The 27,204-nt window shown below is 66.9% G+C and overlaps 2 protein-coding genes across 12 annotated transcripts in view; one reads left to right on the forward strand and one right to left on the reverse strand.

Annotated features, from left to right (window-relative positions):
- The window catches only part of CAMSAP1 (calmodulin regulated spectrin associated protein 1), a 55,964-nt gene extending 49,219 nt beyond the window's left edge, over nucleotides 1-6,745 (forward strand). For 2 of the 4 annotated variants that reach the window (XM_081790989.1, XM_081790990.1), the window contains 5 exons: nucleotides 238-446; nucleotides 530-632; nucleotides 1,957-2,072; nucleotides 2,472-2,590; nucleotides 5,606-6,745. In XM_081790989.1, coding sequence (XP_081647115.1) covers nucleotides 238-446; nucleotides 530-632; nucleotides 1,957-2,072; nucleotides 2,472-2,590; nucleotides 5,606-5,908 — 850 coding nt within the window. In that variant the 3' untranslated portion in view covers nucleotides 5,909-6,745. The remainder of the gene's footprint in view (nucleotides 1-237; nucleotides 447-529; nucleotides 633-1,956; nucleotides 2,073-2,471; nucleotides 2,591-5,605) is intronic. The other 2 variants (XR_014135999.1, XR_014136000.1) reach the window with 2 other exon arrangements.
- A 9,903-nt stretch (nucleotides 6,746-16,648) lies between these two features.
- The window catches only part of KCNT1 (potassium sodium-activated channel subfamily T member 1), a 60,676-nt gene continuing 50,120 nt past the window's right edge, over nucleotides 16,649-27,204 (reverse strand). For 5 of the 8 annotated variants that reach the window (XM_081790995.1, XM_081790993.1, XM_081790991.1 and 2 more), the window contains exons 20-31: nucleotides 26,539-26,711; nucleotides 26,110-26,181; nucleotides 25,727-25,861; nucleotides 25,473-25,584; nucleotides 22,953-23,054; nucleotides 22,584-22,667; nucleotides 22,373-22,501; nucleotides 22,043-22,063; nucleotides 21,088-21,418; nucleotides 19,853-19,915; nucleotides 16,945-17,029; nucleotides 16,649-16,862 (exon numbers count right to left, since the gene is read on the reverse strand). In XM_081790995.1, the coding sequence (XP_081647121.1) occupies nucleotides 16,742-16,862; nucleotides 16,945-17,029; nucleotides 19,853-19,915; nucleotides 21,088-21,418; nucleotides 22,043-22,063; nucleotides 22,373-22,501; nucleotides 22,584-22,667; nucleotides 22,953-23,054; nucleotides 25,473-25,584; nucleotides 25,727-25,861; nucleotides 26,110-26,181; nucleotides 26,539-26,711 (1,428 nt within the window). In that variant the 3' untranslated portion in view covers nucleotides 16,649-16,741. The remainder of the gene's footprint in view (nucleotides 16,863-16,944; nucleotides 17,030-19,852; nucleotides 19,916-21,087; nucleotides 21,419-22,042; nucleotides 22,064-22,372; nucleotides 22,502-22,583; nucleotides 22,668-22,952; nucleotides 23,055-25,472; nucleotides 25,585-25,726; nucleotides 25,862-26,109; nucleotides 26,182-26,538; nucleotides 26,712-27,204) is intronic. The other 3 variants (XM_081790998.1, XM_081790997.1, XM_081790994.1) reach the window with 1 other exon arrangement.

Consider the following 27,204-nt stretch of genomic DNA (forward strand, 5'->3'; position numbering starts at 1 on the left):
ACGCAGGAGTGCAGGGGCACAGAGTGGGGTGTGGGGACGCAGAGTGTCAGATGCAGGGGTGCAGGGGCACGGGGTGTTGGATGCGGGGATGCGGGGACATGGGGCAGGGCGAGGGGGGCAGGGGCACAGGGTGTCGGATGCGGGGGGGGCGGGGGCACGGGGTGTCGGACGCAGGGGTGCAGGGACACCAGGCGCGGTGGCCGCCGCCCACGCCTGAGTGGAGCGGGTGTCCCACAGGCGCAAAGCCGAGGAAGAGCGCATCCGGAAGGAGGAGGAGAAGGCGCGGCGGGAGCTCATCAAGCAGGAGTATTTGCGCAGGAAGCAGCAGCAGATCTTGGAGGAGCAGGGGCTGGGGAAGCCGAAGGCCAAGCCCCGGAAGCCGCGGCCCAAGTCCGTCCACCGGGAGGAGTCGTGCAGCGACTCGGGGACCAAGTGCTCCTCCACCCGTAAGCAGGCGGGGCGGGCAGGGCGGCTGCGGCGGGCGGGGCGGCCCCCGGCGGGCCTCGCAGCAGCTCCCTTGTCTCGCCAGCTGATCACCTGAGCCGCGCCCAGTCGGGCTCCAGCCTGTCCCTGGCCTCCGCGGCCACCACCGAACCCGAGAGCGTGCACTCGGGGGGCACGCCTTCCCAGCGGTAAGGGGGAGCGGAGCGCGGGGCAGCGGGTTGTGTGCGGTGGTTCTGGGGCAATCTCTCCGCGGCCGGCCGCTGCCGCCGAGCTGGAGCCCTTTTGCTCTGTAGCCTTGACTTTAGCCGCGTGTCTTTCCCGTGAACGAGGACGTGTCCCCAGGTACCCACAGTTCCCGGATAGCGCTTCCCTGGGGCCCACAGCCCCCGTCTGTGGTCACCAGCCGTCCCATGGCGTCCTTGAGGGCCGAGGACCCTGCTCGGACCGCTCGTCACGTGAATCCTGTGCCTCCTTAGGCCAGACCGGCCTCTGCCCTCCTCTCTCTCCCTTGACCTTGATGCTTCTGACAGTCCAGGCCGGCTGTCTCGGGCCGCCCCCAGCGAGGATTCCCCTCCCGATGAGCTTTAGGCTGCGCGTTTTTGGCGAGCGTGTGTTTCTTGGCACGGCCTGTCAGGCGTGTCCTTACTGGGCCTTTCCGGCAGCGGGGGCAGGGGTCCTGCTGGCCCCGGGAAACTCCTTTGTGCTTAAGAAGGGATCTGGGAGAAGATGCTGGTGACTGTCGGTCCCACCGTTTGCTCAGGGGCGTCATAACCACTGCCGTTGCCTCGTCCCTTCGTCTGCGTGTGTTGTTGTCTCCTCTTGTCCTCCCCGTGAGCGTCCTCTCCTGGCCGTGGCCACCTTGTTCTTGCTCGTCATGTGTCTGGGCCTCGGGGAGGGCACGTCTCGGGGACTCCAGATCCCAGTTGGGGTTTTGTTCTAATGGTCGGTCGCCGGGGCCGGCTTTAGACTTGAGTCCCTGCTCCTCTGCGAGCAGCTCACGCAGCCTCGGTGCCACCGGCTTTCGCTGTGCTCAGTGGACACTGCCCTGGGGGACGCGGCTCAGGGATCAGAGTTGTTGAGACCCGGGGTTTTGCACTGAGCCCTCGGTGTTCCCTCCCTCCTCCCTGTCCGAGGCCTCGTCCCTCGAGTGTCGGCAGCACCGGTGTCTCAGACTTTGTCCTCCAGCTTCCCGAGCCAGCGGGGACCCGCCCTGTTGGGGTGGAGCCTTCGGACGGACCTCTGGTGGAGGCCGACGTCCCTCTAGCGGGTCTGTTCCCGTCACTCTCTCACACCTGAGGTGTCGGGCTTTTGTATTTCGCCCAAGCTTACAGTTGTGATCCCCAGGGCGGAGTGGACAGACAGGCACCTCCCCGCCCCCGCGTTGCCGGAAGTCTCCACCTCGGATTTCCCTGCACCGATGGTGGGGGGGGGGGGGTCCCACCAGCCCGTGTGGGTGGGGGCGCCAGGGGGTGCCTGTGACCATCCCTGTCCCATCGCCCTTTCCTTCGGCAGAGTTGAGTCCCTGGAAGCCTTGCCCACGCTGAGCCGTAACCCCAGCAGGAGCACAGACAGAGACTGGGAAACTGCGTCCGCTGCGTCCTCTCTCGCCTCCGTGGCCGAGTACACAGGTAACGGCCTCGCCCCCCGTGGAGAGCACGGGCACCTCCTTGCCCGGGTGGGGCGGGCCGTGCTGGGCCCCGGCCACCCCAATGGTGGGTGACGCGCCTTTCTGTCCCCGCGGCCCCGCGCCGAGTGTTGTGTCCTGGGGAGCCTCAGGATTTAAAACGTACTATTTCCTTTTTCTTTTTTGGGGGGATCAAAGAGAAAGTAGAAAGGGACACACTAACAGCCACTTTAATCTTTTTCTTCGTTTGTCGTTGAGAATTCTTCCGAACAGATTTGGGGTGGCTGGACCTTGCTGAGGGAGGCTGGCTGCCGCTTGGCTCTGGGAGACCGTCGGTTCTCGAGCATGTGCGCCCGGAGCGCGTCTTCGGGGATTAACGTCGCGGGTCTTGCCTGTTTGCCAGGTCCCAAGCTGTTCAAGGAGCCCAGTAGCAAATCAAACAAGCCGATTATTCACAACGCCATCTCTCACTGCTGTCTGGCTGGGAAAGTGAACGAGCCTCACAAGAATTCCATATTAGAGGCAAGTGTCAAACATCAGCACTGAGGTTTTCAATAGCGCTACCAACCGCTGAGTCTTTGTGCAGAACGAAGGGTATTTGTAAGTTAAGGGTTCTTCCTAAAACGGCACTTAATTCGTGCTGAGGGCGGTTGCTTGCTGTGGCTCTGAGCCGCCCTGCTGCTGAGTCCCCGGGCCCCGGTGCTGGGGCGTGGGAGAGCGCGCCGTCGCACGGGAGCCATCTGCACGGCCTCTGTGGCGCGGGGGCAGGGGCGGCGCGGGGAAGAGCAGGCTTCGGACGAGCCGCGCCGGAGGGCCTTGCGCTTGGGACAGAGCCGGAGGCTCAGGCGGGGCCGTGCGGCGGGGAGCCGGGGGGAGAGCGGGTGGACGTCGCGCACCAGCGGGGGACAGCGTGATTGTAGGTAGCGGGGGGAGCAGAGCTTGTGCACGCCGATGGCCTTGGCTACGGTGGTGGCGGGTGGGCGGATGGAGCCAGGAGGAGGCGGCAGGGGCGTCCTCAGGGTGGAGGGGCGCCCGGCGGCAGGAGCAGCTCTGTCCGCTCAGGTCACCGCACAGGTGGAAGTTCGGTGGTGAGAGTTGCGCTGACCGCCACCTTCCTACGGGTAACACTCGTCACACCTGCCGCCAGAACGCCGCTGGGCCTTGGGTTTTGTATTTTATTTTGAGAGAGAGAGCCGGGGAGAGCTCGAGCAGGGGGAGGGGCAGAGGGGGAGAGAGCGAGACCCAGGCAGGCTCTATGCTCGCAGCCCGCCTCAGGGCTCGATCTCGTGACCCTGGGATCGCGACCTGAGCCAAAATCGAGTTGGACACTCAACCAACTGAGCCACCCGGGGGCCCTGGGCCTTGGTTGTCTTAAAGGTGAGATGGGGTGGTCTCAGCAAGAACGATGCGGAAGGCATTTGGAAGTAGAGAGTCAAGGTTAGGACTCACGTGCCCTTAGCCTGACTGGTGTTCAGTGTGGAGTGAGCCACGCCCTCTGCACCATGTGGGTGCTGGGCGTGCCTTTCCTTTGATGTCTCATGCTGGTCCAGGTGCTGAGGGTCCATCCGGGAGCAAACTCACAGGTCCCGGCTGTGCAGCTGGCATTCTAGGGTATGAGGCGGCCCTTGATGGAGGAGTCTCGGCTTCTTCCGTAAGAGGCCAGACAGGAAATGGTTCCTGCTCTGCGGGGCTCAGCACGATGTCATAGTGTGAATCCCACCACAGACTGTGTGTGGACGGACGGGCGTGGCTCTGTCCCCATAAAACCCTTCGCAGCGGCAGGTGGTGGCCACGCTTGGCCCGTGCTGTAGGTGAGGAGGTGACGAGCCTGGGGGGCCGGGCAGCGGGTTAGGGGAAGGATGCCGCAGGCAGGTGGGAGCGAGCCGCTGGGCCGGAGGAGCTCAGGGGAGGGCAGAGGGCACCAGGAAGCTCCCACGGGGCGTCTGTGGGCAGGGGACCCAGGACAACCTGCCTTCCGAACGCCACGTTGGCTCGGGCCAAGCACGGACGTGAGGGGAGCAAGGGTGGGAGTGGGGACTCGAAAGGGCGGTGACGGGACTGGCTGCCCCCTGGGGCCGTGTCTGGAGGTGCATCCAGCGGTGTGTGTGTGTTTCCACGCAATTTTTGTTGAGTTGGATTCTCTTTTTCCCGGTTAGTCTTTTAAAACATGTATTTGTGTGTTATTTTGAGTTAACGACAGTACTGTGACGAAACCAATGTGTATTTATGAAAGATAAGGGTCTCTAAAGCAAAAAATGATTAGGAAGAACAGTGGCACCATTTCACGTTTTTACAAATCCTTTAAGTTCCTGGGTCCTGGTCTGCTTCCACAGGCAGCATGTTCTGGGGACACCGTGACGTCGCCTCTGGAAAGGCCCGCTGCACACTCGGGGGTGGGGGCGGGGTCAAGGCGGAACCCGGTAGCTGCTGTTGGAGGGCGGTGACCTCGAAACCCTCTGGTCGGGTCGCGGGAGCCCCGGGACTGGGGCTTGGGAAGCGAGAGGGCACAGTGTTGAAATAGGTCTTTCCAGGCATGAGGAGGATCTGTTCACAAACGTCCGCGACACAGGACGCTTAGTTCAGAGCACAGCGGGCCAGACGCTGTAACGAGGACCCGCAGTGCCGCTTTCGTCCGGTTCCTGCTCCTGGCGGCGTCACTGAGGTGTCCCTCACACCACACACCCCGTCCGTGGGCTCCGTGGGTTCCCGTCCGTGGGCGGAGCGGTGGCCCCGGGACCGCGCGGTGGGAGCGCAGAGAGAACCCTGTCCTGCTTGGCCGCTCCCCGGCCCCGCTCCCACCGGCCCGCCCTCCGTCGCTGGACGCGTGTCTCCTGGTCGTTTCGCGGAAGGGAACCCCTCGCCGGGCGGCCTTTTGGGGCCTTTCTCCCAGAGCATTGCGGTTCTGCCCCTCTGTGTCAGGGCGCGGGTGAGGGCTCCCCTTCCTCCTGTGGCTCTTGGCCCCGGGTCGTGTAGCCGCGTCAGTTGCAGGCCATTCGGCCGTCCGTGCCTTCCTGACGGTTCTGACAGTGCTGTTGTGCGAGGCGTGCGGGCGTGCTGGCGGGCGTGCGTGTGCGCGTGCGGGTGTGCCGGCGTGGGTGCTTCGGCGTCCCGGGTGCGCACCTCAGACCGGAAGTGCCGCGGCCCGCTGTGACCACGGCGGTGGGAGCAGCCGCCCACGTGAGTTCCGATCCCCGGTGGGCAGCGGGAGGTCCCAGCGTCGCACCCGCAGCGGCACCTGCTGCCACCTTCCCCTTAGGCTGTGGCCCCCCCGGGGGCACCCTTGGCGTCCCGCGTGGCTTCGATGTGCATTCCTCGGGTGGCTCCTACCGTGTGTGGCTCTTCACGCCGTCGTAAAAGCGTCTTTTCTCGCGTAGCCCGACCTGAGTCTCCGTGGCCCGTGACGCCTGCCGCGCTGGCTGTCGGGGCGGGAGGGCTGGGGCCGGGCGTCGGCAGGGCACCCGCGGGGCGCTGTGGCGGCCGTGACTGTTGGGCGTGGCCCTCAAGTCCCTGTCTCTTTTCCTTTACTCCCCAACACAGGAGCTGGAGAAGTGCGACGCCAACCACTACATCATACTGTTCCGGGACGCGGGCTGCCAGTTCCGAGCACTTTATTGCTACTACCCCGACACCGAAGAAATCTACAAGTTAACCGGCACGGGGCCAAAGAGCATCACCAAGAAGATGATTGACAAACTGTATAAGTACAGCTCAGACCGGAAACAGTTTAACCTGATCCCGGCCAAAACCATGTCCGTCAGCGTGGACGCCCTCACTATTCACAACCACCTGTGGCAGCCCAAGCGGCCCGCGGTGCCAAAGAAGACCCAGACTCGTAAATGACACCGGCGCCGGCGGGGCGGCCTGCGGGATGCGCGGACGGGATCGATATTTATTATTTTCGTTCGTTTGGTACGAAGCGTGCGGAGTCGCAGACCTTTTTCAGAGAGGCTTCGGTTGACAAAAGAAAAGCCTCCCCGGCGGCGCCCCCCACACGCACCGGGTGCCAGGTGGGGCGAGGAGGGGGAGGAGGCACCGTGCCGGGTGGCTCGCGGCCACCGCCGGCCACGCGGGGCCGGACGTGGGGTGCGCGTGTCGCGAGGTCTCCGGGCAGTGGATCCCTTTACTTGAAGTTCTCCTCGGTGTGGATGGAAAATGGTCTTCTCTTTCTCCCCTCCTACCCCGACCCCTTTTGCACGTGACCCGACCCCCTCCCCCCTCCCGTGCCGGCCGGCTGTAATCCCGTGGGGGTCACAGGGCTGAGGCTCGGTCTCGGGTCAGGGTGTTTGAATGTCGTTAGGAAAGGAATTCAAGTTGGGGGAACCTTGTTCGTTTGAGAAACTGTATGATATTTATTGATTGTGTCTACTGCCAATGTTTATATCCAGTTCTAAGATTTCTGAAAAAAATTCTCGTTCTTTGCTGCTCAGAAAACGTTTACTGAAAATCCCAGTTCACTAAAAGCACTGAAATCTGCAAAGTCTGTCTCCTACTAAGATGACGTTTACAGACGCGATGGTTTTCTGCCACGCAATCATGAGGACGGTGAGTGGTGCCATCAGCCGGCCTTCGCCTCATTGGAAATAGACGAGCGGAGCAGGTGACCGCCATCGCTCCCGGAGTTTGGGATTGCGCTCTGATGATTTGTTCACTTTAATAAAGACAGATTTTGGTACAGTAGACCAGTGTTCACTCTGAGCATGTTTCTCTCGAGAGGTGACGCGCTAAGCCGACGGTCCCTTTAGCGGCCGTATCGCTCCGTGACTTGTCTGGATTCTTGTTCCGAAGAGCAGTACGCCCCGAGAGGAGTGCGCGGCTCCTCGTCCAGATTGATAATCTTGTTCCGTTGGGCCTTTAAAAGCGGCGTAAGTGGTCATTTGCGGTGGAGCGGCTTCGGGTTCTCTCCACGTTGGTCCAGACGGTCGTGTCGCTAACGCTTCTCCGGACCAGATGCTCCCGGGAGACGGGCCTTCGGCCCCGCCGGGTGTGCGCCGCGGCTCCCCTCTGCCTGGCCGTCGCGTGGTCGCAGTCCTGACGCCGTGTGACGGACCAGCTGCTCTGAGCCTTGACTTGACCCGACTGCCAGAAGATTCCGGAGTCACGTTAGCTTTGCACACGTCTTCTTGGGAGTGTTACTCGAATCTGTGTTGAACTGTAGAGACGCCGAAGATCCGTAGGAAAAGTTAGGCAAACGTAGCTGCTCCCTAACTGTGGGTGGAGCACGAGGTAAGTGAGCCCCGTGCCTCAGGGAGGGGGGAGCAGGCTACAGACCCCGAGGGGGGCCGTGGGCCTCCCTCCCGCTTCCCCCGTCTGCGCCCCCGTCTTCCGAAGATTCGTCTGTAAATACCGTGTCCGCGGCAGCCGCGTCCTGCGACTGGGTGGTGGAGGCCGCCTGGGCCGCAAGCCGAGTGCTCTGAAAGGGTCCCGAGTGAACTTGTTCTCCTGTGCTTCTCGCTGTGTGTTCGATATTCTCTCATCCTATTTATTTTAAGAAAGCACCGAGATGTAATAAAGTAATTAATTTGCTTTTTAGTAATCACACACGTGTGAGGCTGTCGTGGCTCCTTCTGTGGGTCGCATCTTTTGAGGGGTTTCGCGTCGTTAGTTGACCGACACGCTTCTCGAAAAGCACCTCCTTCTGGCCCGTCGGGTGGGGAGGCTTCCTTTGCAAAGTCAAAACGTGCGACCGCGTCACCGCCGGTTTCGACGTGGCCGCGCGGAGCGAGTGGGGTGGGATTGTTCTCGACGGAGACGCGGGGGTGCTCCCGGCAGAGAGCTGGGCGGTCGTTCCCGCCAGACTTCTGGGAAAGTTCAGGATCTCTCGGTGTGGTGAGTCAGCCTCTGGGGTGCCCTGACCATCGTGGGCATGCTCTGTCGGTCACGGCAGCCGACGTGTGTGCTTAAAGGGCCGATAGGCGCCCTCTGGGTTCTTTGTGTGCTGAACGGTGTGGCAGGCGTGTTTACTATGGAGAGTTTCAGACACACGGCATGCGTTTTGCGGTCGAGATCTTCGTCTCTTCGGGCCCGATGCGGCAAGCGTTATTTTTCAGTTTCTAGGATTGCACTGGTAGCTCTGTGAATGTTTCACGCTCGCCAAAGCCCTTCTGAGGCTTGCGTCCTGTTGTAAATTCTTACCATGGAAATGAACGTCTCGTATTGCCACTCGTCTGCCTGTAGAGAACTTAATTTTGTAACGAAAGCGTTGAGCAAATGATGGAACGTGCGAAGTTTAAGTTCTTGGTCTTGACACAGAGTCCCGGGGGCCCGAGAGGGTGGATGTTTGAGATAAATGACACTGGAGCGGGTGAGTCCCGTGGTGACGTTTATCTCGCGCCCATACACAGGCGTGCACGAGCGTGGTGGGTACAGATGTGTGTGTGTACAGGTGCCCTTGGGCCCGTCGGCCCCGTGTCCTCAGTGTACCACACCAGGGCCGTCTCTGGTCCGGTCTTGCAGCCCCCGAGCTGCCCTCAGTGAGGCGGAGGGGGCGGGAGTGGGGGGGGGGGGCTCTCAAGTCGGTCCTTGGCTGCATTTGCAACTGTGGTTGTCACTCGGACGGGAGAGTATCTGCTGAAAGAGACTTTCCCTTTGGAATGAACTTGCGTCGCCTTCGATGATCGGTGCCGGCTCCTTCCGTGGGACGGGGTCTGAACGTCTTTGTGTCGGAGCGTGTGGCGCGTGGAAGGCTGTGGCTGCGTTTCTGCTCGCGTGCGTCCGCGTCGGTGGAGAAGCAGGTCGTGCCCAGGGTGGCGTCTTTTCTCAGCAGCTCGGGGCGCCTTGCTGTCTCCTCGATGGCGCCGGTGGGTCCTTACAGCGGCGTGAACAGTGGAGGGAAGCGATGTATAAACGCCACAGTCCAGGCCCGCACGCAGGCGCGAGGCTGTGACAGGCGTGTGCCGGGAAAACCTTTCTTGGCTGCAGAGACGCGGCAACAGCACTGAAGCCGCTTCCCCGGAAGTGGGGGGTGGGGGGCGGGTGTGTGTCGCCAGCCGGGGGCGCAAAGCCTCTGTCCTCTGCGCGGCTCCCGTGTCGGGGCTGTCAGGACACTCCACCTGCGTTCCGTGCCGATGGCGCAGGCGAAGGTGTCCTCAGGATGTGACGTGCCACCAGACCCAGCTGGACAGCAGGCCACGACGCCAGGCAGGAAACGATCTCGTGTCACCGCTCTCTTGTTCTAGAAAGAACCGGACAGACTGCCCCTCACTGTTGTACGTCATCACGAAGAGGAAGTCCTGTGGCTGGTCACGGCGCCGTTTCACGTGGTGGGTCAGACGGACGGTGACGCGGTCTCGGGGTCGTCCGCAGCCAGAGGGCACGGAGGGGCCGCCAGGGCCGTGGGCACGCCGGCTCGCTCGAGGCTCGCTGTCACGCGGCGGTTTTCAGTCGAGCCGATGAGACTCCCTCGCCTGCAGTTTTGCGGGAGGCGGGATTTACTTTCTGCCGTTTTATTCCAGATGATGTTTGTTTTCATTGTAAACCGATCCTTGTTCTTTTTTTTTTTTTCTTAAGGTTATTTATCTTTTTTTTTATTTTTTATTTTTTAACGTTTATTTATTTTTGAGACAGAGAGAGACAGAGCATGAACGGGGGAGGGTCAGAGAGAGAGGGGGACACAGAATCTGAAACAGGCTCCAGGCTCTGAGCCGTCAGCACAGAGCCCGACGCGGGGCTCGAACTCACGCGAGATCACGCGAGATCACAAGAGATCATGACCTGAGCCGAAGTCGGCCGCCCAACCGACTGAGCCACCCAGGCGCCCCTTAAGGTTATTTACCTTGAGAGAGAGTCACGGGAAGGTCAGAGAGAGGGAGAGGGAGGGAGGAGAGAGGGAGAATCCCAAGCAGGCTCCCGCACCATCAGTGCAGAGCCGGACGCGGGGCTCGAACCCACGAACCACGAGATGATGACCTGAGCCGAAACCAAGAGTTGGGCGCTTAACTGATTGAGCCCCCCAGGGGTCCCCCCGTTCTCTTTTTATCCTGAAGCAGAGCTCACCCACAGAAAAGTTAACGAATCCCAGCGTGCAGCCTGCTGCGTTTCCACAAAGGGCCTTTTAGACTCGTAAGTGAATGGTGCTCAGCCAAATCAGCCTCGTGCCAGAGCCGTGAGCTCCGAGTGCCCGGGAGAAGCCTCCGGAAGGGCTTTGTGGAGGGAGGGCCATGCTGTAAACAGGCCTCAAGTGACCTTAGCTGCCGAAAAGGGGGTGGCCCCCCAGCGAATCTGGGCGTGCTCTGGTTGTCCTGCCGACGCGCCTGTGGGCTCGACGTTGTGCCGGGCACGCGCGGTAGGCAGTGAGCGTTTGGGGCTGATTCGGCGAAAACCGCCCTCGGTAGGATGGGGAGGCGAAGAAGCGGAGAGTGGGAAGGAGGTGGGGGGTGATGTTCCCGGTGTGAGCAGCCGGTACTCGGGGGCGTCAGTGCTCCGGGGACGGACGGCCTGTTTTTGCACAAAGTAGCAACGTTACTGACGCTTCCTGCAAAAACCTCCGTGTGTGGGGACCTCTGGCCCGTGGAGCGTTGTCCCGTGTTGACGTGGAACCGGCCCCGGGGCAGTGTGGCGTAGGTCCGCGGCCACCTCCCGGTGCTCCCGGCCCGGCCCCGAGGGATGGCGCTCCCGCTCCCCGGCCCAGCGCTGCGGAGGCTCCAGTCCTTCCGTACAAGGCTCCGGAACGCACCTCTGGAAACCGTGGTAGAGGCTCAGTTTTCTCCATATGGATTTGTTTTTTCAGTCTGAGGGTTTATGCACGGTTATTTGCAGCGACGCCGCGATCCTGACCTGTTTGCTTCTAAATTGAAACTGGTCACGCACCGCTCGTCTCGAAGCCCTGTAGGGGTAGCACACCGTCGCCTAGGACCGGGGTGCAGACGGCAGGCTCCGCCTGAAGTGCGAGGCCAGGGCAGCGGGACCTCCCGCACGGGTGGGCGGGTCCTGGAGCCCGCCGGGTCGGAGCGGGCGCTGGCTGGCACGGCCCACTCGGAGCTCTGCTCCTCGCCTGGGCTGGAAACGGATTCACTGAGTGGGACGGTCCCTGCTTGCCACGCTGTTCGATTTGATTTTGTTCACTTAAAACCTAATGGCTGCGGTGAAAGCGTAAGGTATAAATAGCTCACTAGAGTGACGGGCGCCGGGAGCCGTCTCTCCCCTTGCGGAGGGACGCGGCTCACGCCGTCCCGGGCGTCCACGGGTGTGGATGCCGCACACGGGACGCGTCCAGCCCTCGTGGAGCTGCAGGGGCAGGAAGTACAAGGGCGTCAGTGGTCTCCAGGGGCACCCTTGTCTGAAGTGCGGCCGGCTAGGCCGGCCCACGGCGCCGCGGCTGAGACCCGTGCACCTGAGGGACGCGCGGGGGGTGGGGGGGGAGGGCAGAGTGCATCTCGGACCCACGAAGCGGCCTGGGTGATGCAGTGCGGACTGCGTGGGGAGACGGGCCTGGAAGCCCGGGGTCTCCAGGGCTCGAGGGGAGGACGTTGGCGTGCTCCAGATCTCTGTGCTCCCGCCAGTGCCGAGTCTGCACAGCTCCAGGGTCGCGGGCCCCTGGCGTGCGGGCTCTTCCCGCGGCCTCTCTCGGTGCTGTGACTCCGCATCTCCCTGGTCACAGGAAAGCAGAGCGTGTTTTCACGTCTTTGCTGCGTATTTCGGTTTTCCTCCCGTAAGATGCCCGTTCATGCTGTTGCCTGTTTTTCTGCTGGGTTGTTTGCCTCTTTCTAATTAATTCCCGGCAGGTGAATTTCTGAGAGGTGACACACAGACGAGGACAAGTGTCCCATCCTGTGGCTTTTCACTGTCTGGTGTCCTGATCCACACAAGTTCCTCGGGTTCATGTGGCCTAGTTGCCGTGGTTCTCATCAGAGCTACCGGGACTTTAGGAAGGTATTTCGGAAATGAACTTGTGAAGCCCGTATCCTGGGCGTTTGCGTTCGGGTCCTTGTGCACCTGGAGCCGGCGTTCCTGGCCGCGTGCGAGGGAGCAGCCCGGTCCCCGTTCCCTGCAGGAGCTTGAGGACCCAGAGCCCTTCGGAGCTCGCCGCACCCCCTTTCCCCGGCATCCTGCCTCTGCCACGATGCAGCCGCGATGGTCTCTCCTGGCCTCTCGGTCCACGTGGGAGGCAGAGTAACGGCCTCCCCTCCAGACCCTGGGACCGTGCTTGCTGGGCAAGGGGGTGGAAGGGATAAGGCAGCCGACCTTGAGATGGGAGGCGACCCGGGTCGTCCCGTGAGCCCCGTGTGCTCACGGGTCCTCAGAGGTGCGAGAGGGAGGCGGGAGAGAGAGACGCGGCAGCAGCGGAAGGGCTTTGACGGTGGAGGAAGGGGCCAGGCAGCGGACGGACCCTCCCCCCCCCACCCCCCCCCCCCCCGGGGGGACTCCTGGAAGGAGTGGTCGTCACGCAGGGAGACCGGCCTCGTGTCTCCGACGTACGGAACCGTGAAGGTGGCGCGCTCGCGTCCGCAGCCACTGTGCGGCGACAGGAGGGAGCACCCCGTCCACCTGCCCGTCTCTGCGGCACCTTACCCCCGGTCGCTTCCTGTGACCTGGTCACAAGTCTTGGTATTTGGGAGAGCAGGTGCCCCCGTCAAGGGTGGCTTGCGTACTTTTGTGCGACGCCACCTACATGCCCCCAAAACCACCCTCAGAAATTTGTAGTCTTAAACGTATTTGCTAAAAATTAAGACAGAGCGGGGGCGCCTGGCTGACTCCTTCGGCAGAGCGCGTGACTCTTGGTCTTGGGGTTGTGAGTTCGAGCCCCACGTTGGGGGTAGAGATGGCTTAAGGAAGTAGATAAACTTTGAAAACGTTAAGAAAGATGGAAAACCAGCGAAACGAGCTCTCAGCGGGGAGGCTAAAAGAGTAGTAAAAGGGGGAAGGGACAGACGCGTGTCAGAAGTGGACACCGCCGAAAGGGAAGACACAGGAGAGCCGGCCGGTGACAGCACGGCGGCATGCCGGAACGCGAGGAGAAGCCCGAGAACAGGGAGCTGCGGTCGGCTTGTCCCTGCTGAGTGCACGTGCCGCAGGCCAGCTGAAGCCGAGAAGCGAGGCCGGCGGCGGCGCGGGACGGTAAGCACCGTGCCCGGTGGGGTCAGGAGTGCACACGCGCCCCCGTCCTGGGGCGACTCATGCTACGCGTAAGAGACGCTACGGGAAAGTACTTGGCGGCCATCGGCACGTGTTCATGACACGTTTTGCAGTTGGAACTCGTGCCATTTGGCAACACCTGCCGAGACCTCCGGCAAACCCCACGCTTAGCAGTTGGGACGCTGGAAGGATCCCCGTCTGGGTCGGGTCGGGGGGAGGCCAGGTGGCCTTGGGCCCCAGGGACCAGCCAAGGGCTCACCGCACACCCGAGCCGTGGCAACAGTGGAAGGACCGAGGAGGTGTGACGCGTGGGGACCGGAAGCGCGTCACCAGCGGCATCCAGAAGGAGGAGCCCGCGCACCAGCAGTCGCCTTCAGCCCGGAAGGAGGAAGGGAGCCCGCGGGAGGGAGGGAGGGAGGGAGGAGAAACAGCCCCTGGCGGCCGCCTCTCCCCTGCTCTGCGCTCTGGACCTCCGGGGCTCGCCGCAGGTTGCTTGTTCTGAGTTGCACGCGTCCTCCGTTCCCAAATAAAGTCATCTTGCGGGTAAATTTTAAGAGGTCAGTAAAAGGTAAAAACCCAAATGATCGTTATTTGCAGAAATGAGAAAGTCCTCCCAGAAACGCAGGGAGGAGCAGATGACAGGTCCTGGAGCCCAGAGAGGGGGCTGGAGGACAAGCCGATCGGGAAGTGTTTTGAGCGGAAGGGCTGGGGGTGGGGGGGGGGAGAGGGAAGCACGCGGCCGCGGGGCGTGGCCAGGACATAGCTGGGGAGACCCCAGGTCACCCGGGTGGGTTCCCGGCCAGGTGAGTCCATGGGCGGAGCACAGCCCCAGGCGCAAGTCTCTGGAGATGGTGTGCGGCTCCCTCAGCTGACTCCTGGGTTTGGATCTGGGGACCAGGGACAAAGGTGCCTGTGCTGTTGTCCTGTCTTTCAGGCTTGGAGAGGGGCTTTGAGACGCCCGGTGCCTCCCGTGCATCTCAGCACCAGCTCTCGAGGAGGCACCAGGGGAAGGGGTTCCCCTCGGAAGGCCCCCCTCCCCGCCCTGGGCCACCTCAGAGCCCCAGGTGGGTGACGAGCGTCCCAGGACCCCTCTGTCCTGAAGGTCCAGGACCCTGAGATAGGACAGAATGGGGCTGCGGCAGATGCCCAGTTGCGGGCTCTGGACGTGGGACGGGGCCACGGGGAGGTGGCCTGGGCGAGCAGTCCTCCCGGCACAGCCCCGGACGGACCCCAGAAGCACAGGGCCAGTGGCTGTGAGGACCCGGGAGCCAGGCACTCTGCGGACCTCCCAGGAAGCCCCTCTGACGAGCCCCTCCGAGAAGGGGTCCACTTGTGGAGCCGGGGGACCCCAGGAGCCTGCCTGTGTGGCCGAGAGGCCGTGCCCACCGCCCCCTTGAGGCAGGGGCCCCTGCAGAGCGCCCTGGGCGGGGGTGGCCCCTCCCCCGAAGACCCCGGGCCCTGGGCCAGGCTGGACGGTCAGGCCACACCTGATGGTGGCATTCACTGCCAGCTCAGTGCTCTGCAACCAGGGCAAGGCAGAGGGTCCAGAGACACCGTGGGTGCCCGTGGGAGACGCCCGCAGGGCCCGGCCTGGCCCGGCTCCGTCGGTGGACGGTCCTGGGCTAGCGGCCCCGCTCTGGGTGTCCCCGGGCTCCTGCTGACCTCACTGGGGGGTGAAGGTGGTCCTGGCCGGCCGGCTGCCCCTGGGGGCCGGGAATGCGGGGGCTGCCCAGTCCCAGCCCCAGGCAGGCGGGCTGCCATCCCGGACTTGGAGGGCCCCCTGCGGGCAGTTGTGTTGGCTCAGGAAGAAGACCGGAGGCGCGCCCGCTGGTGTCTGAGGACCCCTACTGGGAAGCCTGCCCCCAGTGTCTTGGTGCCGTCCCCGCCACCTGGGCCGGTGACCCCAGACTTGCAGGCCCCGAGCCCCTCCCGGTCCTGGTGGTGGGGAGCGTCCTTTCCCCCCTCCGCTCCCTCAGGGAGCCGGGCAGTGGGTTCCGGGAGGAGGGGCTGGGTCCCCTGCGGCCGGATGCTGGTATGGGAGGGGATGCCAGCCGGCAGGGCCCCGTGAGCCGCCGACACCCGCTGGCACGGATCCGGGGCCCACGGTGTGCCGGTCCGGACTGTCCAGGGCCCCGGGCGACCCCCACCCAGTCCACAGCGCCCGCCCTCCCGGCCCTGCCGCACACCGAGGGCTTGGGGGCCACCGGGCCGGCGCGTCCCAGGCAAGCGGGGCGCCGGGGGAGGAACTGGTGCGGGGTCACAGCCCTCCCTCAGGCAGGCCCCTCTGCCCACTGCCGCCATCCGGAGGCCGTGCTGACCCCTTCCCTTCACCCAGCTTCGTGGGGTGCTCTCCGTGAACAGGAAGGACGCAAACCTGGACGCCCCTGGGCTGGCGCACACCCCCTGGGGCGGCCCTGCCCTCTGAAGGGGGACCCCAACACCCGCCGGGCCACTCGCCAGGGAGCCCTCGTCCCAGCCGTGCTTTCCCAGCGGCCAGTGCCCACGGGCCGGCCCGACGCCTCCTGCTCTGGCTCAGGCCAGCGGCCCTTCCTCGGGGTGGGGGCTTCCCCGTGGGGTCCGGGTGGGGTGGGGTGGGGTGGGGTGCGACCGGGTGGGTGGCACCACGGAGGAAATGGCTTATACACGACCCTCACGTTTGCAGAAAGCATCCATTTAATAGAAGGTTCCAGCACTGACCGTGCAACACCTGCCACAGTCACAAAGGAACCCGGGCGGCTTGTCCCCAACGGCCACCACCCAGGCTCCTTCCCTTGCTGAGGAGAAAACCGGGGCCAGCATCCCGCGGTGAATTGTGCTTCCATCGGGCGCTAAGGGGCGTGGAACCCTGTGCCAACGCACCGCCCCTGCCCAACGCCCAGCGCCCAGGCGCCGGGGTGCGACGGGTCACGTAAAACCAGAGGGGAAGGACGTCTTCTCCTTTTTCGTCACCAAGGCCTTGGTTGCAGGAACTCTCGGGTGTCCCCGGGCCCCTGCGGGGGTCTCGCCCGGCCCCTCCACGTCCCCCGAGCACGCCCGGCCTCCGAAGGGGCTCCCGGCCAAGCTGGACGCTTGCAACTTTCTTGTGTTTACGGCTTCCCTCTCGCGCCCAGCTCACGGGGCTGGAGAGCTCACCGGCCGGGAGCCCCCCGGGGCCAGACCCTCACCACCGTGTGGCCGAGGCCAGCTGGGACCCACAGAACACGCGAGCCGCGGGCAAGCCCGTGAGCGGGCCTTCGGTCCTTGGCCGTGAAAACACGGCTCCCGCGTGAGCCGGGTGCGCAAGTGAGTGCGCGCGAGTGTCGGGCTCAGCTTCTTCCCCTCCCCACGCACCCCGGCCTCAGCCCGCGGTGCGGCCAGGGCGGCGGGACCCCTCCCCACGCAGCCGGGCCCCGTCACGAGTTGCGGTACATGTGGGGACGCGGATCGGATGGGTCTGTAAAAACAGGTTAAAAAAGGCCTCGCCGCCAGCTCCTCCCGGCCCGCGGAGGCACGGTCCGCCCTCACGCCGTGGGAGGACTTCTCGAGGGCCGGGCCGGCGTGGCAGGGGCCCCGCGCTCCATGCAGCGCGATGCATGCCGACGTGGGGACGGGGCGCGGGCCGGCTCAGAGCTGCGTCTCGTCCCGCGTCTCCGGGTGCCACGAGGCCAGCTTGTTGCCGACGCTGCTCTCCCGGCTCTGGGGGCTGCTGGCCACGTGGGCCAGGGGGTCGGAGCGGATGAGATACCTGCCGGGGAGGGGGAGAGCCCTGGGTGCCGGCCTCCGCCCCTGCCCCCCGCCGGGCACCCGTGGGGGGACGCGGGACCTACACGATGTCGTTGGGCTCCAGCCGGGTGTCGGGCGGGGGGTTGATGAGGACGTAGGACAGCGTGTTCTGCTGGTCGTTCATCTGGTCTGCAAAGACACAGGCCCCGTGCGGGTCACCGCCGGCCACCGCCCCGGTCCACTCCGCCGGGCCCGGCCACGGAGTCTTCCCGGCCCGTCCAGGCTTGCCGCCGGGGTCAGTCGCGAGGGGCCGGCGGCGACCCGCGCGGGGCCGGTCACGGAGGTGGCGGCCCTGAGCAGAGGCACGGAGCACACCTGCGGCCCCCTGCACGAGCGCGCACGCGCCTTGACGCCTGACCCCGCCCCCCCCGCGCCAGGCAGGCCGCCCACACGCCAGGCAGGCCGCCCACACGCCCGGCTCGGTTCTGCGCTTTGGACGCGCGTCCTTTTCCCCACAACCTCCTCCTGCCGCGTCAACCCGCGGGGCCCCGGGGGCGCAGGGACGGCCCGGTCTCCGGCTCACGCGTGGCCGTGGGGACGCAGCCCGCGGTGGGGAGAGTGGGCTCTGGAGAAACAGCGGTCCCGCCACAGATGGCGCCTGGCCGCATGCAGGGCTGGGGGCGGGCACGTCCTGGCAGAGGCCCGATGTCCCCGGACGGGGAAACGAATGGTTCTCGGCCTCCGCTTAGCCCTGTGGTGAGGTCTAAAGGCACCTCCCGACCCAGAGCAGGCGTTAAGGGGGGCCCCTTAGCTGGGGCGGGGGGCCGCGTCTCGGCCCTGGACCCAGAAGTTCTGAGCGGAGCGGAGTCTGACCCCTGCAGCCAGAGATCGAGCGCGGCAGCTTTGTGGGGGGGCAGGCGGGGCCCCAGGCTGGGACTGGGGGGTGCCAATGGACATGCACAGCCAGCCGGGTCCACCCCGGAACGGGACAGCCTGCCCAGCCTGTCCCTCCCACCGCTGGAGGGCGAGTTGCTCTGCCTGGTGACCACGCCCGTGTCGGGGGCCCTCTGGTGGGAGCTGCCAGCCGCGAGCAGCGTGGCTCGGTCGGTGCACCTCGCGGCCCCGGCCCGGCAGGCGCCTCCCTTCCCAGTGGGCCTCACGGGGCGTGCAGCGGAGGGGAGGCGGTGCGGGGGAGACCCTCCGAACCCCGGGCGCCAGCGGGCTGGCCGTGCCGAGGCACACCGGGTCGGGACACGGTAAGGGGAGAGGTCGGCGTGGGGGCCGGGCAGCCGGCTGGTTCCACCCCTCGGTGGCCGAGCAGCCAGAGCCGGGCGCCCGTCTTCTCCTGCTGGGGGGCCTGTGGGGCCCTCCCCACCCGGCCTGGGCCCCTGCTGCCCCCCCCGGGTGGATGCAATTAGCAGAGCCTGGGACTGGCCCGAGCCAGGCCTGGTGTTGTGCTTCGGCGGGGGGGGGGGGGGGCGCAGGCTGAGCGGGGGGGTGGGCAGGGGTGCGGCTCCAGCTTCAGTGCCAGGGGCTGGGGGGTGGTCAGTCGCTGACCCTGGTTTCCCCAGGACAGGACAGGTCAGTTCCACCGTGACCACCGTGCGGGGGGGGAGGGGGGTGGCTGACGGTGGCTCTTCTGGCAAATGAGCAAAGGCAGAGTCACCTTCTCTACCCCATCCTCGCACCCCATTCCCCCCAGCCCTGCAGGCCAGGTCCTTCCACTCCCGTCCCCAACCTGGGCCTGTGACTCCTGGCCCCGTCCCCTGAGGTCCGCACCTCACCGAGCCTGCACCCACCCTCCAGGGCAGGCGGTGAGCAGGGGTGAGGCATACACTTGTACCGGCAGTTAGTGATGGTGCCCTCCCTGGGGGCGGGGACCACCCTGCAGCCCCGGCTAACGTGGTTCCCTCTCCTCCGGTGTTACGTACATCCTGCCGCGGGCACCTCTCAGCGACCACACGCAGGGGCCTCTGTAAACACCACCAAGTTCTGGGGACCCTGCAGGTGAGCCCGCCCCTGCCTGGGAGCCTCGGGGGGAAGCAAGACTGCAGCCGGGCACCGTTCGTGGAAGCTGCCGGACTGGGATCCCTGCCGACCCCGTGGGCCCTCCGTGACCACCATCACGGGTGTCAGGTTCGGGAAAAGGGCGGGAAACCAGGAGATGCCAGTGACTCGCCAGCACGGGCCCAGCTGGGCCAGCCCCCGACGGGGCTGTGAACCACGAGGTTTTCTCTCCTGGGCCTGGGTGTGTCCCCTCCGGGGTGAGCCCTGTATGGAGGGGCCGCCCCAAGGCGCCTGGGCACGCGGGCTCTGAGGCTTCCCTAGGGCTGCGTGGAGCCCCCGGGGAGGGAAGGGGTTCTGGCAGCGGGGCCAGTGGCCCAGACTCTGCTCTGACTTCTGTTGGGGTCCCAGGGCTGATCTGGGGGCTGTGGGGTGACCTCTTGGAGGAAACCAGAGCCCCTGGATGAGAAATGGAGCATGCACAGGCTTTGTCCCAACTGGAAAGGGAGCTCCCTCCTGAAGCCCCTGCTGGGGTGTGGGCGTCACCTGTCCACCCGGCCCGGGGCGGCCCAGCCGCTGGCCCGGGGCTCAGCAGGCCCCGCCACGTTTGGAGGTGGGACCCAGGCTTGGAACTGTCTGTCCGGATGCTTCCCCCGAGCAGGGTGGGCTCAGGGCCGCGGGGCATCTGGGGCCAGCTGAGGGCCGGCAGCCACCAGTGTGCGAGGACAGACGTGGACAGCAGACCTCAGTGAACTGGCGGTCAGTAGGGAGGAGCCCAAGGGCTGTGCAGTGACCGCCAGGGGCCACGCAAACCACGAGCCTTCCTGGGGTCAGTCCGTCCTCCGCAGACAGAGGAGGAGGGGGCTGTCAAGGTCCCCGCCACGGGCTGCTCTGGGAGCACGTGAGCCCCCGCCTGCAGGGACCCTGTCCTGTCTCCTGTCCTGTCCACCTGCCTGGCTGGGGCGGACACTAGGCTGCCCCCTGGTGCGGCAGCCGGAGCAGAATTACCTTGCAAATATCCCAGGTTTACCCGATTCATGACATCACTGGCTGTTAAATTTGCTACATCCTCTACGGAACACACAGGAAGAGGGACAGACAGAAACAGAGAGAGAGAAAGGTCAGCAAGCAGCGGGCAGCGGCCGCACAGTGGGGGAGGGCAGGCAGCAGCACCCGGGGTGGGGGGTGGGGGTCCACACGGGCACCGGCCAGCCCGCCGCCCGGGAAGCGAGGTGGGTCCCTTCTCTGCCAGGCTCTGGGAGTCAGCGGGCTGGAATCTGCGAGTGTGGGTACTGGCCTGGGGCCCGACGCACACGGAGTGCCCTGCCCGGAGCCTTGGCATCAGGGCCCCGGAAAAGGTGGCAGCACCCGACCAGGCAGGGACCCCGGGAGAGACGAGGGTGACTGGTGCAGGTTCGGTGTAGCGGGGGGCGGGGCTGGTGGGGCTGGCGGGGGTTGCCAGACTCTGGCCTCTGATCCCTCTTGGAGGGGGCTCTAGGGTCCCGTCCCAGGCAACATGGCACGAAGCAGGGTGGGGAGAGCGGGCGCCCGCTGGGGCGCAGAGTCCCCAGGGCGGAACAGGCGCAGGCCGTGGGCGCAGACAGGCAGCGGCGGGAGCGGCGCCCCCTCAGCCCCACCGCCAGGCAGCCGCTCCAGAGAGAGGGTGAGCAAGGTCTGCTCTCCTCCGGGCCCGCCCGTGGTCAAGGTCGTGAGCTTTTCCCCAAGAGAAGCTCCAGAGAGAAGGGGGCTGCCGGCAAAGACTTAACGCCTGGGGCGGCGTTGCCAGCGGGGCGGGCAGGCGGCTGTGGCGTCCGCTGTGGTCGACGGAGGGCGTCCCGGCACCGGGCCATCCGTCCAGTTGCCCCCTGACGCGCCCCCTACGCCCTGGCTGCTGGGAAGGCGCCGGAGGGGCGGCCCGGGGTCCCCCCGTTCTCCACGAGAGCACAGCGCACCCCCGTGTGTCTGATCCCGGAGGCGGCTGGTCCGCCCGCCAGCGAGGACCCTGCCCTTGGCGTTGGGGAGCCCCGCCCCACCCCGCCCCGCCCCACCGCACCGCTTCCGGTCCTGCGTGCCGGGGCCGTCCGCTCCGGTCCCTTGTTTACCCCTGGGGGGGTGGGGGGGGCCCGAGGCCCCAGAGCCGCAAGGGGGCGCCCTCCTCGCGCCAGAGGGCCTCCTCCGACGGGCCCCGCGGTCCACCCCGTGCTGCCGCGGGCCCGGTGGCGGGCGGGCGGCCGGGCCCTTACCGTAGCCGGTGGTGGGCAGTCCCAGGTGCTTCATGCGGTTCTTGACCAGCTCGGAGAGCTCCTGCCGCTCGGAGCGCCGGTACAGGCTGAGCCGCTGCTGGCTGGCCCACTCGGCGGCCGCCGCCTTCCCCGCGGGCTTGGGGCCCTTGCGGCTCAGCCTCCGGGCCCAGGGCAGGCTCTTGCGCCGCAGCAGGGGGTGCTCCGCGGGGTCCCCGCCGACCGAGTGCCGGCCGTGGGTGCCGCCGCCGCCGCCGCCTCCCGCCCGCGCGCCCCAGGGCCCCCGCGCGTCCTGCGTGTCCGGGCCGTCCTCCACACTCACCGAGATCTGGGACTGGCCGAGGCAGGAGGGTGAGGGCCGGGACGGGGACGGGGAGGTGCGCCCCCCCTCCCCCGCCCCAAGCCGGGGGACCCCAGGGCCCAGGCCCTCCTCCTGAACCCCAGACCGCCAGCCTCCGGGTCTGCCCCAGTTTGCCGGGTGGAAGAGGGCAACGCCCTCGAGCTCTCGGGGCCCTTGTGTCCGTGGCTCCCCACCGGGCCCTGTGCTACCCCTCTTGTACCTCCGTCTCCCCCATCTTGGAGGGCGGGGGAGAGCAGGGACGCCGGAGGGGTGCGGGGCGCGGGCGGCACCCGGGAAGGGGCTGGGGGTGTGGAGGTTGGGCCAGACCGTCAGGGAGGGGGCCACAGCGGGACACGGAGATGGCACACGGGGCTGGAGGAGCCTGGGCTTCCCACCCCGGGCCTCAGTTTCCCCTCGTGTAAGGGAGGGGTGATCTCATGCGCCCTGAGCTGCGCCACGGCCCCCGCATCCCGGGGACTCACTCCCTGACCGGGCCCTTGCCCAGAGCCCAGGGCCCTGTGCCCCTCCGGACTTGGGGCGGTGGTGGGGGGGGGGGGGTTCAGGCGGGACGGTGCACACGTCAGCACGCCTTGACGTGAAGTCTGAGGGGCCACTCACCTGGGCTCTGAGGTCATGTGGCTGCAAAGGAAACGGGGGGCAGCCTGGGTGCCCGTGGGCGCTTCTGCCCCTGCCCCCCGCCCCGGCACTGCCTGAGCCCCCTGTGGGCTGGGACCAGCACGCCAGGCCGCCCGCCTTCTACGGCCTCCCCTGCCCCACTCGGGGGCCCCCGCCACCCGACCACGCGCAGGGCCGCGTGCCCTGGACCCCGGAAGGGCCTGACAGCAGAGGCCCGGATCCCCAGAATTGAACGTGGGAGGGGCACGCATCCACAGCCCGGGGGCTGCTGTACGGGAGCCCCCCGCATCGGGAGCACCCCCGGCCCCGAACCTCCGAGCTGGAGAAGACGTGGCACTCGGTCCTGTAGATGCCGATGGGGATCTCGGCGCTGGAGGAGCACAGCTTCTGGAAGAGGCGGCCGTACGTGCGGATCCACAGGTCCTCCTCCGTGATTTTCATCTAGAGCGAGCGGTGGTCTGAGCGGGGAGCCTGCCGGGGGCCCCCAAGAATGGCGCGCCCGCCCGCCCAGCCCGTGACGCACGGCGCAGAGGTAGCCGGAGCCTGGCGTGGTGTCGAGGCCCAGCAGCAGCCTGGTGATGGAGATCATGTAGTCCTTCACGAAGGACTGGCCGGACAGGGAGGCCGCAGTGAGGCCGGGCACCCCGGGGGCCGCCGGGCGCCCTCAGCCTCCCGCGGGGAAGCCCCTCCTGGCCGCCGCGGTCCAGCTGGTCAAAAGGGATCAGAAGCCCAGAGGCCGCCCGGAGCGGAGCCCAGGGCGGCGCCCTTCCGGGAGGAGACCACTCGGACGGGACCCAGGGAGGGACGCCCGGGACCGGGACGCTGGCGGGAGGTGGAGAGAAGGCTCCCGGCCGGGCGTCCCGGGGCCTCCCTGCCTCCCGGCCCCGCTGACCTGATACAGCAGCGTGTCCAACATGCTGATGCTGAAGACACGGCCCGCGGCAAAGGGCAGGCGGAACATGAAGGCCAGGTTGGAGCCGTTTTCCCGTTCCCTCTGCAGGAAAGGGGCACTCAGGGGCGCAGGGCAGGTGGCCGGGCGCACGCGAGCGCAGCCGTGCGTGCCGCAGCGGACGGCCGACCTCAGGCCTCCGCGCCAGCTACGCGTCCCCCCTCCCCGCCGGCGCACTCGAGGCCAGAGCCCGGGAGCAGGGATGCGGGTGTCGCTTGGGTCTCGCTGCCCAGAGTTCCGACTAATGTGAGTCACTTTGTCACCGAGCTGGTGGTTTTAAGTGAAGTCGGACGGGCCGGTGGAGCGTGGGCTCCACACGCGGAAACCACGGAGACGCCTGCCTCCCGTTCTCTGTGGCGTCCGCGGGGACTTTCCTGTGGCTGCGAGGCCCGTCTCGTCTCTAGAAGCTGACCGCCTCCCTCAGCTTGCGCTCCTCCCTTCGCCCCCACAGCCAGCGGCGCGTCCGCCAACCCCTGACCCGCCCCTCCCTCCCGTAAGGTCCCCGGTGAGGACCCTAGGCCCACTTGGCCCACACGGGACCATCTCCCGTCTAGAAGGCCCCTCGGTCTCCCCCGCACCCTGGCCAGGCCCTGGCAGGTAGGATGTGGGCGCGTTCGGGGCCATTATCCCCGGCGGCCGAGCTCCGTCCGCGACCGACGGCCGGAGAGGACCCCCTCCTTCCCACGGGGACAGACTTGCTTCGAAGGCAGAAGGCAGGCAAGGGACCCAGAGGGCGAGGGCGTCGGGTGCGGGCCGCCAGGAAGCCGGTTCTGGCGGCGGCGCCCTGTCCGGTGGAGTGAGCCGCGTCTGCGTTCGGGCTCTCGGGGCGCGTCACAAGGGCGAGCGGCCGTTACAGACGTCATGTCCCTTCACCCCGAGCGGCACCGGTGAGCCTCGGAGAGCGCGGAGGGCGCAGGGGAGGCACGGCGCTACGGCGCCTTTAATGGGACTCGGAGAAGCAGCCGCCCGTCAGGTGCTCGCCTGGGTCCCCTTTATAAACACCTTCAACCGTCCTTGAAGCGGAAGACACGCCCACTTTCGTAAAAGTAAGTGGCCGTCAGCGCTTCAAGGAAATGCTCGGCTGCTCCTGTGGGGGGACGTCGCCGCCGGACCGTCCGTCTGAGCCGTCAGGAGCCTGCGTGCCTGGAGTCCAGACGAGGCCTCCGTGGCCTCCAGGCCCGGCACTCGTGGGGGTGGGCGGGGCGTGGGCTCCGCCGTCTCTGAGGGTGGGTGGGTGGTGGGTGGGGTCCCAGAGCTCTGCCAGTGCCGCGGGACCTCAGGCCACATCGGCCAGGAACAGCGGATCCGCTTTTCAAGGCACCTCCCGGGGTCACACGCCCGGGCGTGCTCACTCCAGGCCCGGACTTTGGAGCCACGCGACGGGCTCACCATCCTGGGCTGGGCAGGCCGGCCCTGCCCCCGGAGGCCACGCCGCACAGCAAGGAGGGTCGGCTGCTGGGGTCACCACGGGAGGAGGGGGGGGCAGGGGCGCCGGGTGCACATCTGCCGGAGCCCGATCCCGTGCCGGTCAGTCACCCCGGCCGTGCTCAGACTGCTGTTCCCGGAGCTGGGAAGGCCGCCCCAGCCTTTGGACACGGATTCCCGGCACGCTGGGCCCGCTGAGACCAGCGTCCGCCTTCCGGTCGTTCCGGGGGATGGAGACTCGGCCCACAGGCCGCTGCGCGGGCTCTGAGCGGCCCCGGGCGCCGGGCAGGGCGCGGTCCAGGGAGGGCCCGGGCAGGAGCTCCGCTGCCGCCTCCTCCTGCCCGCCTCGCGCTCGCCCCTCTGACACGTGGGGTGGCCTCGCGGTCCACGATCCGCGTGGGTTCGGGGGGAAGCTCCTCCCTTGTCTGGTGTGGACGGCGGCTCCGGGCCCACAGGGAGGGCCCACTGCTCCCGGCCTCGTCCACGGCGGTGTCGTCCCCGGGCTCCCTGGTCTTGCCTGTGTGGTGCCCTCAGCCTACAGTGGTGCCTCCAGCGGCCGGGGCGGGGGCCACAGCACCCGGGCCGAGCCGCCTGTGCCCTAGCCAGGGCCCGCGTCCCCGGTGGCTGGTCCGTGGGCCCAGAGCGTCACGCCGACGCCGGCTGACGCCCTTCCCGGAGCCCCGAGGAGCGAAAGGCGGAGTCCGCTGGCCACCGCCGTGCTGTGTGACCCGAGACGGGGTCCTCCCCTCTCTGAGACCGGCCACGTTTCCGGTTTGAGCACAGCGTCGGGGGCGCAGGAAACGGGCAGTCTGCGCCCCCCGTGTCGGTATTTACGGACACGACGGGCAGCCTCGACCCCAGCCCCGGACCCTGCCTGCAGAGGTACGACTGTCCGCTTCTGGCCGATGACCCTGAAGGCTCCCGACGACACGGTCAGGAGGCTCGAGGCCCCTCACCCACTCTCTCTGGGCTCCGGACCCTGACAGCAGGTCGAGCGGGGGGCGGGGGGGGGCGGCGGGTCAGGTCGGGGCCCGTTACCTTCTCCAACTTGGAAAGAGCCAGAGAGTAGCTGTCCTTCGCGCGGAACTGCATGAACCGCATGTTGGAAGGGTGGGTGAGCTCCGTGGTGATGCTTAGGCTGGGGAAGAGCCTGGAGGGAGGAGGGGGCTCAGGGAGGGGTCCCCCGGTCGCAGCGGCAGCCACGGGACGGGCTCCCCGACGGCTGGGGGGCTGGCTCGGGACCCGGCTCGGCGCCGCCGCACCCGCCCGGGGTGTGAGCCCCCGCCCCTCACCGGAACATGGTCTGCACGTTGACGATGGTCTTGGCGTCGGCCATGTAGTCCTCCTCTGCGCTCATGGTGCTCTCCTTGTCCACCACCACCAGGTTGTCCGCGTAGATGATGCCGCACTGCAGCAGGCTGTCCAGGCTGCAGGGGGCGGTGGGGAGAGGCCACGTGGGGGGGGGGGGGTCCCTCAGGGCCAGGTCGGGGATCCCGGGAGCTCCCTTCGGGTGCCCTCCTTCCCCCTCCACGGGCGGTGGTCTTCAACCGCCTGGGCCCCCCACCACCGGGTAGGAGGAGACTCTGGAGGAGGGAGGGGGAGGGGCTTCTGCTAAGAAACGGGCGCCCCCCCCCCCCCCTCGGGCTCTGGGCTCCGCAGGGAGGCGGTGCCTTACTTGTCCACGGAGCCCTCCATGTAGTAGACCATGGGGAAGCAGCATATGGCCTCCAGGAAGTGGTGGTCGGGCCTGTGGGGGGGGGGGGGGGGCGGGTCCTGGGGCGCCGTCCTGCTGGGCCGTGTGCCCCCGTGCCCTGCCTGGCCCTGCCTGGGGGTCCCCCAGGGCCACAGCACATCAGACAACGGGGCTGCTCTTTATTTCACCCAAGGGGAAACCGCGGGCCGAGGGCGGGACCCGCCCAGGTCAGACCCCGAGCTCTGCGGGCACGGGGGCCGGGGCCGGGGCGAGGCCTCCCGGGGACTCCACGAGGGAGGGAGGTCAGGTGCCACCAAGGACCGGAGGGCCTGGGGACGGGGCAGGGGAGGAGCGGGGCATCTGTGGGCGGGGGGGGGGGGGGGGGGGGGGCGGGAGCGGGCCGGGCCCCACTTGTTGTCCAGCAGCAGCACGATGGGGTTGAGCTCCTTGCGCGACCGGTAGTAGGCGCGCAGCGGCACGATGAAGTTGTACAGCCCGTTGCCCGCCGTCTCCGCAGAGACGATGATCAGCTTGTTCTTGAAGCCGTAGGCCTTGGCGTCCTCGTAGCTGTTGTGCTTGCAGCCCTGCGGGGCGGGGGCGGGCCCAGCGTTAGCCCCGCAGATAGAGCCGCCGTCCCCCCGGTCACCGTGCCCGCGAGCACCGGTTCACCCGGAACCAGAGGGCCAGCTGCGGGGACACGGGGACGGTCCTCAGGATGGAGGACCGCGGCCTGGGGGCTTCTCTTCGGCTGCCCCCCCCCATGGGTGAGCAGACCACGGGGCCTGCGGTTGGCGGCAAGTGTGGGAGCCCCCTCAGCCCCGCCACCCCTTGACCCCGCGTCTGCACACAGGGGCCGCTGCGGTGACGCCGGGCTCCCCCGGGGACCCCTCACTGGATGGCCGACAGCCACCGGCCCCATCCTGTCACGGCCCGTCAAGCCCGTCTGCCCCACGCGGCTGCCGTGAGACTGTCCCCTCGGCAGAGCGCGAGCTGGAGACAGGGCGGGGGGCGGTCACGTCAGGGAAGGGAGGCAGGTGTTGTGGGGACCCGCCCCTTGGCAGAAACGAGATCTGTGCT

This window comes from Panthera onca, chromosome D4, assembly GCF_046562875.1.
Source record: "Panthera onca isolate mPanOnc1 chromosome D4, mPanOnc1 haplotype 2, whole genome shotgun sequence".
Lineage (NCBI taxonomy): Eukaryota > Metazoa > Chordata > Mammalia > Carnivora > Felidae > Panthera > Panthera onca.